Here is a 12,453-nt window from a genome sequence, read left to right as displayed (position 1 = left end):
TACATAGAATTATACTTTTGAATTCACTGAACGCTTCATGCATAGTCTTCCTTATGCTAACTTTGACATCATTTAGATTCTGTTTGCCTGAGAGGTTTTGGCTGCACTTAAATTTGCAGTGAAGTTCTCTTTGCTTTCGCAGTAGTTTCCTAACTTTCTTGTTGAACCACAGTGGGTTTTTCCCATCTCCCACAGTTTTACTTGGCACATACCTGTCTAAAATGCATTTTATGATTGCCTTGAACTTTTCAATAAACAATCAACATTATCAGTGTCGGAACAGAAATTTTCGTTTTGATCTGTTAGGTATTCTAAAATCTGCCTCCTATTACTCTTGCTAAACGGATAAACCTTCCTCCATTTTTTTATATTCCTATTAACTTCCATATTCAGGGATGCTGCAACGCCCTTATGATCACTGATTCCCCGTTCTGCACATACAGTGTCGAAAAGTTCGGGTCTGTTTGCTATCAGTAGGTCCAAGATGTTATCTCCACAAGTCGGTTCTCTGTTTAATTGCTCGAGGTAATTTTCGATAGTGCACTCAGTATAATGTCACTCAATGCTCTGTCCCTACCACCCATCCTAAACATCTGAGTGTCCCAGTCTATATCTGGTAAATTGAAATCTCCACCTAAGACTATAACATGCTGAGAAAATTTATGTGAAATGTATTCCAAATTTTCTCTCAGTTGTTCTGCCACTAACGCTGCTGAGTCGGGAGGTCGGTAAAAGGAGCCAATTATTAACCTAGCTCGGTTGTTGAGTGTAACCTACACCCATAACAATTCACAGGAACTATCCACTTCTACTTCACTACAGTATAAACTACTACTAACAGCGATGAACACTCCACCACCGGTTGCATGCAATCTATCCTTTCTAAACACTGTCTGTACCTTTGTAAAAATTTCGACAGAATTTATCTCTGGCTTCAGCCAGCTTTCCGTACCTATAACGATTTCAGCTTCTGTGCTTTCTATCAGCACTTGAAGTTCCGGTACTTTACCAATGCAGCTTCGACAGTTTACAATTACAATACCGGTTGCTGCTTGGTCCTCGCATGTCCTGACTTTGCCCTGCACCCTTTGAGGCTGTTGCCCTTTCTGTACTTTCCTGAGGCCATCTAACCTAAAAAACTGCCCACTCCATGCCACACAACCCCTGCTACCTGTGTAGCCACCTGTTGTGTGTAGTGGACTCCTGACGTATTCAGCGGAACCCGAAACCCAACCACCCTATGGTGCAAGTCGAGGAATCTGCAGCCCACATGATCGCAGAACCGTCTCAGCCTCTGATTCAGACCCTCCACTCGGCTCTGTACCAAAGGTCCACAGTAAGTCCTGTCAACAATGCTGCAGATGGTGAGCTGTGCTTTTGTCCTGCTAGCGAGACTGGCAGTCTTCACCAAATCAGATAGCCGCCAGTTGCCAGAGAGAATTTCCTCCGATCCATAGCAACACACATTATTGGTGCCGACATGAGCGACCACCTGTAGATGGGTGCACCCTGTACCCTTCATGGCATCCAGAAGGACCCTTTCCACATCTGGAATGACTCCCCCTGGTATGAACATGGAGTGTACATTGGTCTTCTTCCCCTCCCTTGCAACCATATACCTAAGGGGCACCATTACGTGCCTGACATTGGAGCTTCCAACTACCAGTAAGCTTCAAACTTGCAAGGGATGTTATAAATGCCAGGGAGCCTGAGATCAAGATTGTCTTAGTTAGACAGAAACAGGCATTATACCTTATCTTTGCAGCAGTCTACCTATTCTGCTGGAAGTAGTGCCACAGGGAGGATGTAATTGGTGGCTCTTCAGGTTAACGTTCAACATTTTCATGTTTCCTTTACTTGCAGAACACTGGCTTCATACTATGTGAACCATAGTCATTCTTTTGGAACATGTACTTCAGATGATTAATTTGCCCATCAATTATTCAATCTGTTCAGCTGGTCAAAACATTTTGGTCTTTATAGGTTGTCAAACATACCATCAGTATTCATAAATTTGGCTGTAAATTTATGTGATGCATTCCTAGCCAACTTTATTCTCTCATTTATGGCACCTTCTGTTGACTGTCCACTTCTAATGCCTTGTTGGGAAATGGTTCCATGAAGCTGTCTTTTGTCCTGCACAATATTGCATGTCATTTCTCCAGCATTTACCCTAGCAAGTCAAGGATGCAAAAGTGGTTTGCAGAACTTCAGAGTTAGAAAGCCTTTGTGTTACATTATTTAAGATAATCAAATTTGTCTCTTTCCAAATTTCTAGTGTTCCACTTTATATTAGAAAAGCATTATAAAGTTGGCACAAGTATGGGCTTAAGTACAAATGAAGAGCACATACAACTTTAGCAGGGATGTCATCAGGACCATTTAATTTACACCTTCTCAATGTCAAGATTTTTTGCTCAATTTCTCATTAGGAAGTGGAAAAACCATATCATCATTAACATATTCTTTCCTAACTTCGTTTTAATGTTCCCTGCATTCATCACTGTTGTCCTCTCAAACGCCACCTGCAAAGAGTGTGCCACCATTTCCCTGTCAAATTCTTATCTTTTATTTTTTTATTTATTTATTCCCCATGGACAAATACAAGGATTTGTTTTGGATAGTTTACATATTGATCATTTCCCCTTATAACATTGTGGGAAACAATTATATACAATAGGCCTAACATTTAAATAATATTTATACAAATGAAAGTATTCTACTCCTCTGAGAGGAATTCTTTAATACTATAAAAACGCTTATTGCTGAGGAACTCCTTCAAGGTAATTTCAAAGCAGCTTCCACTTAAGCTCTCTCTCTCTCTCTCTCTCTCTCTCTCTCTCTCTCTCTCTGTCTCTCTCTCTCTCTCTCTCTCTCTCTCTCTCTCTCTCTCTCTTTGTATAAAATTTGATCTCTTGTCTGCACTTTTTGTATTATTTCTTTCCAGGTGATAACCATTGTCCCTCCTAGTATTGTACATGTGCACTTCTCTATTTAGATGATTTTACTGCTTGTATTTTAGCATCATCTAAACAGTTTTATAAATATATAGTGATGGGAATGTTAGTAGTTTCTTAATTTTGAAAATTGCTTTGCAGGGCTCATTATATCTAAGCTTACTCATGATCCTAACTGTCTTTATTTGAAGGATGAATACCCTCATTTGCTCATATTTAAGATATTGTGACATTGTCCACATTGCATAAATTGATTTGCTTAGTTTTTGGCATAAGAAGTCAATATGATGCTCCCAAGAGAGATGCTGATCTACCATTATGCCAAGGAAGGATGTTTTATCTTTCAATTTTATTTCTGAACCATCAGCAGACACAACATTCCGTTGCATTTCATCTTCTTTGTGGTGTATTAGAAATTCTACTTGTTGTAGAGTTGCTAATAATGCTAGAGCTGATATTTTTAGACATACAGCTTTATAAACATATCATAAGGGTCAAGATGTTAATTCTGTGCCACAGTGATTTCTAACTTTTATTCTTGCCTGCTGTAAATACTCTTTAGTGGTTTTTGTACTTACCCACTTTCTGAGCACTTTCTTCCAGACTGCTGTCTTTCTGGCAAAATCATTTTGCTCATCTCTCTTTTTTTTCTCGCTCTCTGGAGCATTTATTCAATGGTACTTATTTACTATAGCCAGAATAAGAGGTATTTCAACCTTCCACAGCCACTTGTATTGTCCTAATGACTTCTTAAGCTCTCATGTGATTTGATATTTGACTTGTTGAGAAAGGGTATAGGGAAGGAAAATGAATTTGCATTGGAGGTGAAGAATTCCTGGAAGCTTGCCAGAAAATGGTCAGGTACAAGGGGTAGTGGATCACAGTGTCGAAATTTCCCTTGCATATTCATAGTGAGTTTGGTAGCTTTTCAAACCAAAGAAACCGTTGACAAGCAAATTTTGGCCAGTTTTTCTTATATTTGTAGTTAAATTTTATACTAGTATTGTAATCATGTTTTTCACTACACTTATTAGCTTTCTTTGTCTGGGCCACAAAATTTAAAAATAATATGCTGTTATGTATTGATGCTGCACAAACACTTCATGCAATTATTCTTTATTGCTTATTCTGTGTAGATTTTTGCCCTTTTCTCTAACAACAATATTTTGCTTAAGTATACTTCTGCTGCGGAGTCCCATAATTCAGTTCCATAATTAAGAAAAGAAAAGTGGTCCAATAGAATACAGTTCTTAGCATTTAGTTATGGCTTATCCTTGATAGATATCTAAGGAAATACAAGATATTAAAGATATTACTGTTTTGTCCACATAAAAAATAATACGGTTTATCCACTAAAGATCTTCATCTACATATATGCCAAGAACTTCCTAATCACTAGTTTCTGTTGCCAAAGTGTTACATACACTGTCTGCACTGATGTAGTGACATTCCCCTTCAGCTGATTTGTGACCACATTTAAAATGTAGGTAAAATTTGTAACAATGCATTCAGTATTTCTCTGTAATCTTCCTATAAAAGTTCAGACATTTCCATAAAGCTGTCATGCATAATTTTACATTACACCATCCCTCCTGTAAGTTATATATCGCAAAAGCTGCCATGAACACTGTACCAACGTGCACTAAAATAACAATAATGATATTAACAGTGCTGTTACTCATGAGGTTGTGAGGGATTCATTTCTGCTAATGGCATGTAGATAGCATGTTTTCTTTCTCTATGGTATGGCTGCCTCCATTAAATATAAATACGTCCTGAAGTGGTAAAACAAAGAACTATATTTCAGAGGAAATAAGTTTATGTTCCAGCTGCAATTTTAGTACATATCTTATAGTTATTTTATGATTTATTTCTATTTTTGTACCATTTAGATAAGCATAACTGCATACTTCTTTGCATTTCAAGCTATGTTCTGTGTCATCTCTTATTAAAATGTTTCTACTTTACTTGTAAGCAGCATATCTCTCAAAGGATGTAACTGTGTCTTTTGCAACTGAGATTTTAAACAATATATTTCTTCTGACTCTATTAGGTTGGTGCATAAGTTTGTAGCATTTTTCCACAAGTTTAATAAACACAACAGATACACATAACAGAGACTTCAGACATCAATAATATATTCTCCTTCACTATTTACAACAGTCTGCCAATGCTGGGGTAACTTTTTGATTCCACAGCTGAAGAAATCATTGATTTTGAGGCAAAGGATTCATCAAACCATGTTCAGATCACATTTTCATCCAGAAAGGAAAATCCTTGAAGGTTGATTGATAGAGAGCAGAAAAGGTGAAAATCTGAGGATGCAAGGTCAGGTGAATAAGGTGGGTGCAGAATGACTTCCCCACCCAACACCTTTATTGTGATTTTTGTCAGGCTAGCAGAATTCAGGCAAGCATTATCATGGAGTAGCATCACTTCATGCAGTCTTCCTGGTCATTATCCTTGGATTGTGTATGCAAGACACCTCTGTTGTTTTCGTTCAACGTCAGCAGTGATGGTACACCTTAGGTAAGCAATTCATAGTACACCGCACTATCACTGTTCCACCAGATGCATAACATTATGTTTTGTGGATGCATGCAGGTATTTGTATGGGGAGTTGCTGCTTTGTTTAGGCTCAGCGATATCTTCTTTTTCCTTACATAAGCATAAAGACACCATTTCTCATCATCAGTAAAGACAGGATAGGAATGGTTGGTGTTGTTCACAAGTCAACTAATGACAGGCAGGCAGAGATGCACTTATGACCACCTCCAGATTTTTGTGATTTGGCTTAGATCATGCAGTACCCATACACTCAATTTTTGAATCTTTCCCATTGCATGTGAATGCTGCACAGTGATGGAATAATCACAGTTCATCATATCTGCCAGTTCTCAACAACACTGATGTGGTCCATTGTGGATTAATGTGTATAAATGTTCTTCATCAAATTCCGAAGGTCCTCCTGAATGAAGAGTGTCACTAATGTCAAAGCAGTCCTCCTTGAAATGAGAAAAATCATTTTTGTGCTATGATCTGTCCAGTGACATTATCTCCTATCTCCAAGTTCTTCTGGCTGCATTCCCTGCTGTCACCCCTGTATTGAACTCAAACAGAAGAATGTGTGAGAAATGTTCAGATTACTCCACTTGGCATCACATTTTCTAGTGTCCACACCTCCACTCACTGTCTTCAAATGACAAAATGTAAACTCAAATAACAACAGTAAATTACAAATAAAAAATGACAATTGATAAACAAACCTGTAACAACTGGAATACCAACAAGCAAAACACAAATGCTATGAACTTAATCACCAACCTAATATTTCGTAGCTCCTCTCTCATATTGTTTCTGGAATTTGCCCTGTGGTATAACTGTGTTCTTTTACAGGTTTCGGGAAATACAATTATTTGATACTTATTGTGTCACTGATGGCATCACTAGCTCAGCAGTTAAGCATATCAGCAATTTCATATATTCTGCCATCTGCAGAATGTGAGCTTCAACTTTCCCCTGAAGACAAAGGGACTCTCAATGCAACAGGTTACATTGGTAAGAGAACAGTTCTATAGAAATGGAAGCATGGCAGATATAAATAATCATAAAAATGAATACTTTTTCATGCAATTGCCAAATTCATTTATTTATGTTGCTTTCTTTCCTTTTTTCTCAATTGCACAATTACACTTGACATATCACACTTCCAATATTGACAAAACTTTGATCCATTCTTCAGCAGAGAGGTGTAGTTGCAGCACAATTAAAAGGGTAACTGAAATAATTCCTACATCATCTACATTTGATTTTTATTTACTTTGTTTTGTGTTATTCTGAGTTCTGTGAATCCCAACACTATTAGAGTTGCTAGGATATTGAAAGAGTCACTGTTTCTACAATGTTTATGATAATGAATTGTTCATAAGATTTACAGTTATGGATACAGTGGAGTACAATATGATGGACTCATGGATAATACTCATATCAATAAATGTGATGACAAGAGATCAGAATTAATATTTACACATACGTTATGAGACATTTATACTAGTAATATCTTAATATTTGAAAATCAGTATATCTTTTATGACAAAAAATAATTTATATTTATGCTTGCACTAAATGGGACATTTCAGTTATACAATAAAAGTATGCACACACTTGCTCATGTGGTAAGAAATTCACTAAGGAAATCAAAGAATGGAAAATACAGGATAGAATGTAACAATATTATGAGAAGGAAAGTTGCTACTCAACATATAGTGGAGATGCTGAGTCGCAGATTGGCAAAACAAAAAGACTCTCACAGTTAAAGCTTTCAGCCATTCAGGCCTTCAGCAACACTAGACACACATACACACTCACACACACACTCAAGCAAACACAACTAACACACATGACTGCAGTCTCAGGCAACTGAAACCACATTTAGCAGCAGCACCAGTGAATGGTGGGAGTGGCAACTGGGTGGGGGTAAGGAGGAGGCTGGTGTGGGGAGGGGAGGGGTAGGATGATGGGGGTGGCAGACACTGAAGTGCTGCAGGTCAGATGGAAGGCAAGGGAGAGGTGGGGAGATGGGGGTGGGGGAGTAGCGGAAAAGAAGTGAAATAAAAGCACTGAGTTTGGTGGTGGCACGACGGCTGTGTAGTGCTGGAATGGGAACAGGGAAGGGGCTGGATGAGTGTGGATAGTGAGTTGATTGATTGTTCCTTGATAGGCAGAATGGAGCATGTTATCTTGGATGGAGAGTGATTAGCAAAAATAGTAGTAACTTCAGGCATGCCCCAGAGAAATGTGTTCAGATTCCCTTTATTCATGCACTCCATAATGAATTCACAGACAATATTAATAGCAAACTCAGACTTTACACGAACGATGCAGTTATCTATGATGAAGATTTGTCTGAAAAAACTGCAGAAATATTCAATGAGATAATATTTCAAAGCAATACGAAGGTTGGTAACATGCCGCAAATGTATAGAAATGTAAAATTATTCATTGCACAAAATGAAAAACATAGTATCCCTTGACTACAATACCAATGATTCCCAATTAGAATCAGTTACATCATAGAAATACCTAAGTGTAACGACTTGTAAATATATAAAATTGAATAATCACATAGGTTTAGTTGTATGTGAAGCAGGGGACAAGACTTTGGTTCATTGGCAGGATCCAGGGAAAAAGCAGTCAGTCTACAAAAGAGACTACTTACTATCGCTTGTGCATCTCATCTTAGAATACGCTCAAGTATTTGGAACCCATACCAAATAGAAGTAACAGGGGCTACTGACCATATACAAAGAAGGGCAGCACAAGTGCTCATAGGTTTGTTTGATTCACAGAAGAGGATCATGAAAATGACAAGAAAGAGTGTCTGTCTGAACTCAAACACATCTTAAATGTGGCTATAGATAAATTTGTACACAAGTAATATAATAAAAGACAGCAGAAATCCACTGTGGTTTAACAGCACTATTCTGAGAATGTTGGGAAAATGAGGACTGCTATTGCTAAAAAAGATAAAGTAAGGAAACTGATTGAGAAAGTTTAATGGAAAATCATGCACCCTTAAAAGGGCGTATGCATGAAGCCTACAATAATTTCCACTTTGGATCAAAGCAAAAGGACTATCAGGGAATTCTAGAAATCTCTGATCCAAACTTCTCTCCTGTCTCCCATGGATTAGTACTGGTTCTGAAACTGATGACATCAGACAAAAGCCAAAATATTATATTCAGCTTTTTAAAAAGTTATTTACACATGAGAACAATATTATGTTTGGTTGCTGTACATAGTAAAAATGAGCAATACTGAAATACACAGATCTAGTTTTGAAAAGAAAAACCAGACAGGTCAAAGTTATAAGGCACCAGGTCCTGCTGCATCTCTTAATGCTGTGAAATTTCTCCCTTTCCTAGCTCAGAGAACCTCTCATGTCAAGCATGTCCAGGAAGAAGCACAGGACATTCCTGTTTACAAAACAAGTAAATGCATTAATTCATTCTGTTTCATAGATTGCATCAAGTGGCAGAACTTTCAGAACATGGAATGAGTCAAGGTATACAGTAACAAAAGAGAAAGAAGTCTCAGAAACTTTATCAGAATTCTGTAGAGAATTCTGGTGCTAGATGGCATAGATTTGGGTTTTCAGTTTTCCTGCTGTTTTCTGCAATACTTGGGCAGATTCAGGCAAATTCAGCAGATGGTTTAACTTTTTAACTATAGAAACATGTAGAAACCATTAGTGAAACATGTGTTTAGGTAACCCCAAAAAGACTTTCCCAAAAAGCTTGCAACTGCTCCAACTAACCCCATATGCAAGATTAACTGGCATACCCCTAAGTACAAGTTGGCAAAAGCTGATATGCAAAGGGATACTTAGGCAGAAAATAGTGCTTTTCAAAGAAAAACTTTTTTTTTATTTTATCAAAACTTGCCACTCAAAGCATAAACTGTTCAAACTATAAATTCCTTGAGAGGAAATAAATTTTGCTCAAATGTATAAACAATATGTACTTGAATGTATGAACAAACATTGAACTTGCAGGAATTGTTTTTCTACTCACTAGCATGGCTATAAATGTCATCAACCACATTGCTGAAAGGTGATCACGTGCTAGGGAAGGAGGAAACCAATTTAAATGCATTGATATGGAAACCATACTTACTGAACAAGATATATCTACTACAAAAGATAGATAATGAATTAACATACAGGCATGCCCCCCTTGGTGTCAGCAAGAGATTATACAAAATGTAGAAGATGACACATATACAGTGGTCATGCTGCCATGTCGTGACACAAAACAAAACACCATTAATTAGCCAAAATGAAGATACAGTTATAAGTTTGCTCTTGCAGGGCAGATAACAGGATAGATGCATCAGATGAGACTTTTTTCCATAACTTGAATCTACATGGTGAATCCACTACATGCAATATTTCACTCCCAGAATTTTATATGGGCCACATCTATGTAAATTTATATTTACACAAATGAAAAGAGTACAATTTTCCACCATAACTACACTAGATAGTGAATGAGCCTAACTATAAGTTCACATGAAAGATTTAAAACATTGATGTAATTTCACACGTACATAGGTCACATGCAAGTGGGTAGGTTACTTGTTGAAAGTATGTGAAGACTCTTGAACACACTCATATGAGCACACAAACTACACTGCTTAGTAGGTCTTGTGTGGGTTGGATTGCTGTACTTAATAATGTTAATGTGGTGGTATTTGAGAGGCAATTTCTGTAGTTGCATCTGCGGTAACTATCTAGGAAGTAAGGTTGCACATATCTCACTATATTTAAGATGGGTAGTATCTTTGGTTTTCACTGAGTATACAAGAAGCCTGTAATGCTCATGCTGTGTATTCACACAACGTCGACTTAATGGTACACAGTCTTCTGGTTTTTCATACACCTGGCAGCACTGTGCCACAAGCTATTAAGTTCTTCATCATGCAGTTAAACACTACATATCACTCAGCAAGTGGTGCTCTCTGAGGTTACTTGCTCGATGTCCACAGGAAAGAGTGCTAGCCATGGCAAAAAAGCTTCCAGCATTACTTTTAGCTTGGAAGAACCCACTTATGGCAATGAAGTGGATGGGGAGAGTGTCTTGCCGCCAGTGTGCTTGCTACATATATATTATTCGGTGTGTGCCCACACAACCTCTGCTGAAGCATTTGTGTCGTCTGCTAGGGAAAACAAGTGGCAACCACGAATGTTGGGAAGCATGCCGTAATACAGTTCCCCATCCCTGTCAGAGGGAAACGGTGGGCTGTAGACCAAAGGGCTATTCCTGGCATTTATTGGTAGACTAGGGTGTATGTTGACAATGGTGTTGTGGGGTCAGGGCTGCTGGTGGAGCTCAGTAGCCTGGTGGTGCAACAGTGGAGGCAGCAATGCCATATGTGGCGGTCCCTGACATGTCATGCAATTAGCTCAGTCAAGGATGGTGGCCCACCACACTGTCAACTGGGGCGGGTCAGTGGTGCCCCCAGCTGATGGGCAGGCTGGTCATGCGTGGGCAGAAGGGCACTGTGTGACCAGCAGTTGTGGTGTAACACACGTCTGCATGCACTGGCGCCATTGGTAACTGCTGCTATCACACTTTGTTGGATGATATTGTCTTGTATCACTGTAGGTTGCTTGCCAGCATTGGGTTTGGGGTATCAACAGGTGCAACTGGTGCTGTGAAGAAGACGTTGAAGGGACAGAAAGATGCATCATGCCATGAGTGGTCAGGTGGTGGGGATGAGCTGTCAGATGTGGTAGGCAGTTCTCCAGGACAGGTGGCAGTGGGTCAAACAGTTGGTTGGCTCTGGCACTTGTGACCCACGCACTGGCCACTGGGTCAGTGATGCAGGTGGGAGCATTATCAGCACCTCGTGCCAGCTTGACCTCAACTACTGGAGCTGCACAGGGGCTGCGGAGGCTGAGAGTATACTCTGGCTTCAACTGGTCTGTGACTGTGACTGTGGCTGTGGTGCTGTGGAATTGCTGAGGAAAGGTCTTTTCTCTGAGCTTGAGGATGAGGTGAAGGCCCAAGTATTGTGGCTGGAGCAGTGACTGGCAGTCATCTATGCAGAGCATGACATGTGAGCACACCTCCAGATCTCAATGGATGAATAGTCTACACTCACCATGGTGCTGTGGGGGGCATGGGGCTTAAGCAGGCCATGCAGTCATGCAGCTGCTGTCTGTATAAAAACTCAGTATCTGACCTCCCAAGTCAGCCTCATACGCCACTTGCAAACCTAGGAGAACCATTGGCAGGGCTGCAGACCATGGACCATTTGGCAGGTGACATCTGCTTTTGAAGTCCTGTGAAACAGAATGGTGGTAGCTCATAGTGAAGTGAACTAAAGTGCTGCAAATCCCAGGAAGTGTTTTGTAAAGGCAGGACATAAATTACCACCTACAGCCTAAGGTTATGTGATAGGGGCAAATGAAATTTGAAACCCATGCATTGTTGAAGGCCCTAGCAATGGGGTCCACTAAGATGTCCAAGATTGGCACAGCTTTTCGCCATTGAATGAACCTTTCAACCATGGTAAGTATGTATTGGTAGCCGTTTGATCGAATGGGAGCCCACAGTGTTGTTCTGTACATGTGGCAAACAACGTTCCCCTGAGAGGAATAGCAGCAATTGGAGTGTGCACATGTCAGCCCACCTTGGTGCACTGGTATGGCATACAGGCATGCACTTAGCTACTACAATGTCACTGAATCACAGACCAAAGGAAGCACTCCCATATGACAGTCACAGATATACGGACACTGGGGTGTGACAGGCTGTGTAGGTGGCCAAAGACTGGTTTCTGGAATTCAGGGGCGAAGTAGGAATGGATACAGTCTGCTGAGACATCTGGATAGTCAAAGTTTGTAAGGAGGTCACACCAGATATGGAGGTTGGTACTGCAAACTTCATGTGGTTGGAGGATATGGTCAGTGTACCAGTTGTTTCACGACTTG

The 12,453-nt window shown here is 39.6% G+C and overlaps 1 protein-coding gene across 1 annotated transcript in view; it reads left to right on the top strand.

Annotated features, from left to right (window-relative positions):
* LOC126273309 (synaptic vesicle glycoprotein 2B-like) overlaps positions 1-12,453 on the top strand; it is a 124,550-nt gene that overhangs the window by 16,170 nt on the left and 95,927 nt on the right. Inside the window, exon 3 of the mRNA XM_049976852.1 lies at positions 6,354-6,515. Coding sequence (XP_049832809.1) covers positions 6,354-6,515 — 162 coding nt within the window. The remainder of the gene's footprint in view (positions 1-6,353; positions 6,516-12,453) is intronic.

Source organism: Schistocerca gregaria, chromosome 5, assembly GCF_023897955.1.
Source record: "Schistocerca gregaria isolate iqSchGreg1 chromosome 5, iqSchGreg1.2, whole genome shotgun sequence".
Taxonomy (NCBI): domain Eukaryota; kingdom Metazoa; phylum Arthropoda; class Insecta; order Orthoptera; family Acrididae; genus Schistocerca; species Schistocerca gregaria.
Note: the sequence above shows the minus strand (reverse complement) of the source record. Positions and strands in the feature narration are given on the sequence as shown.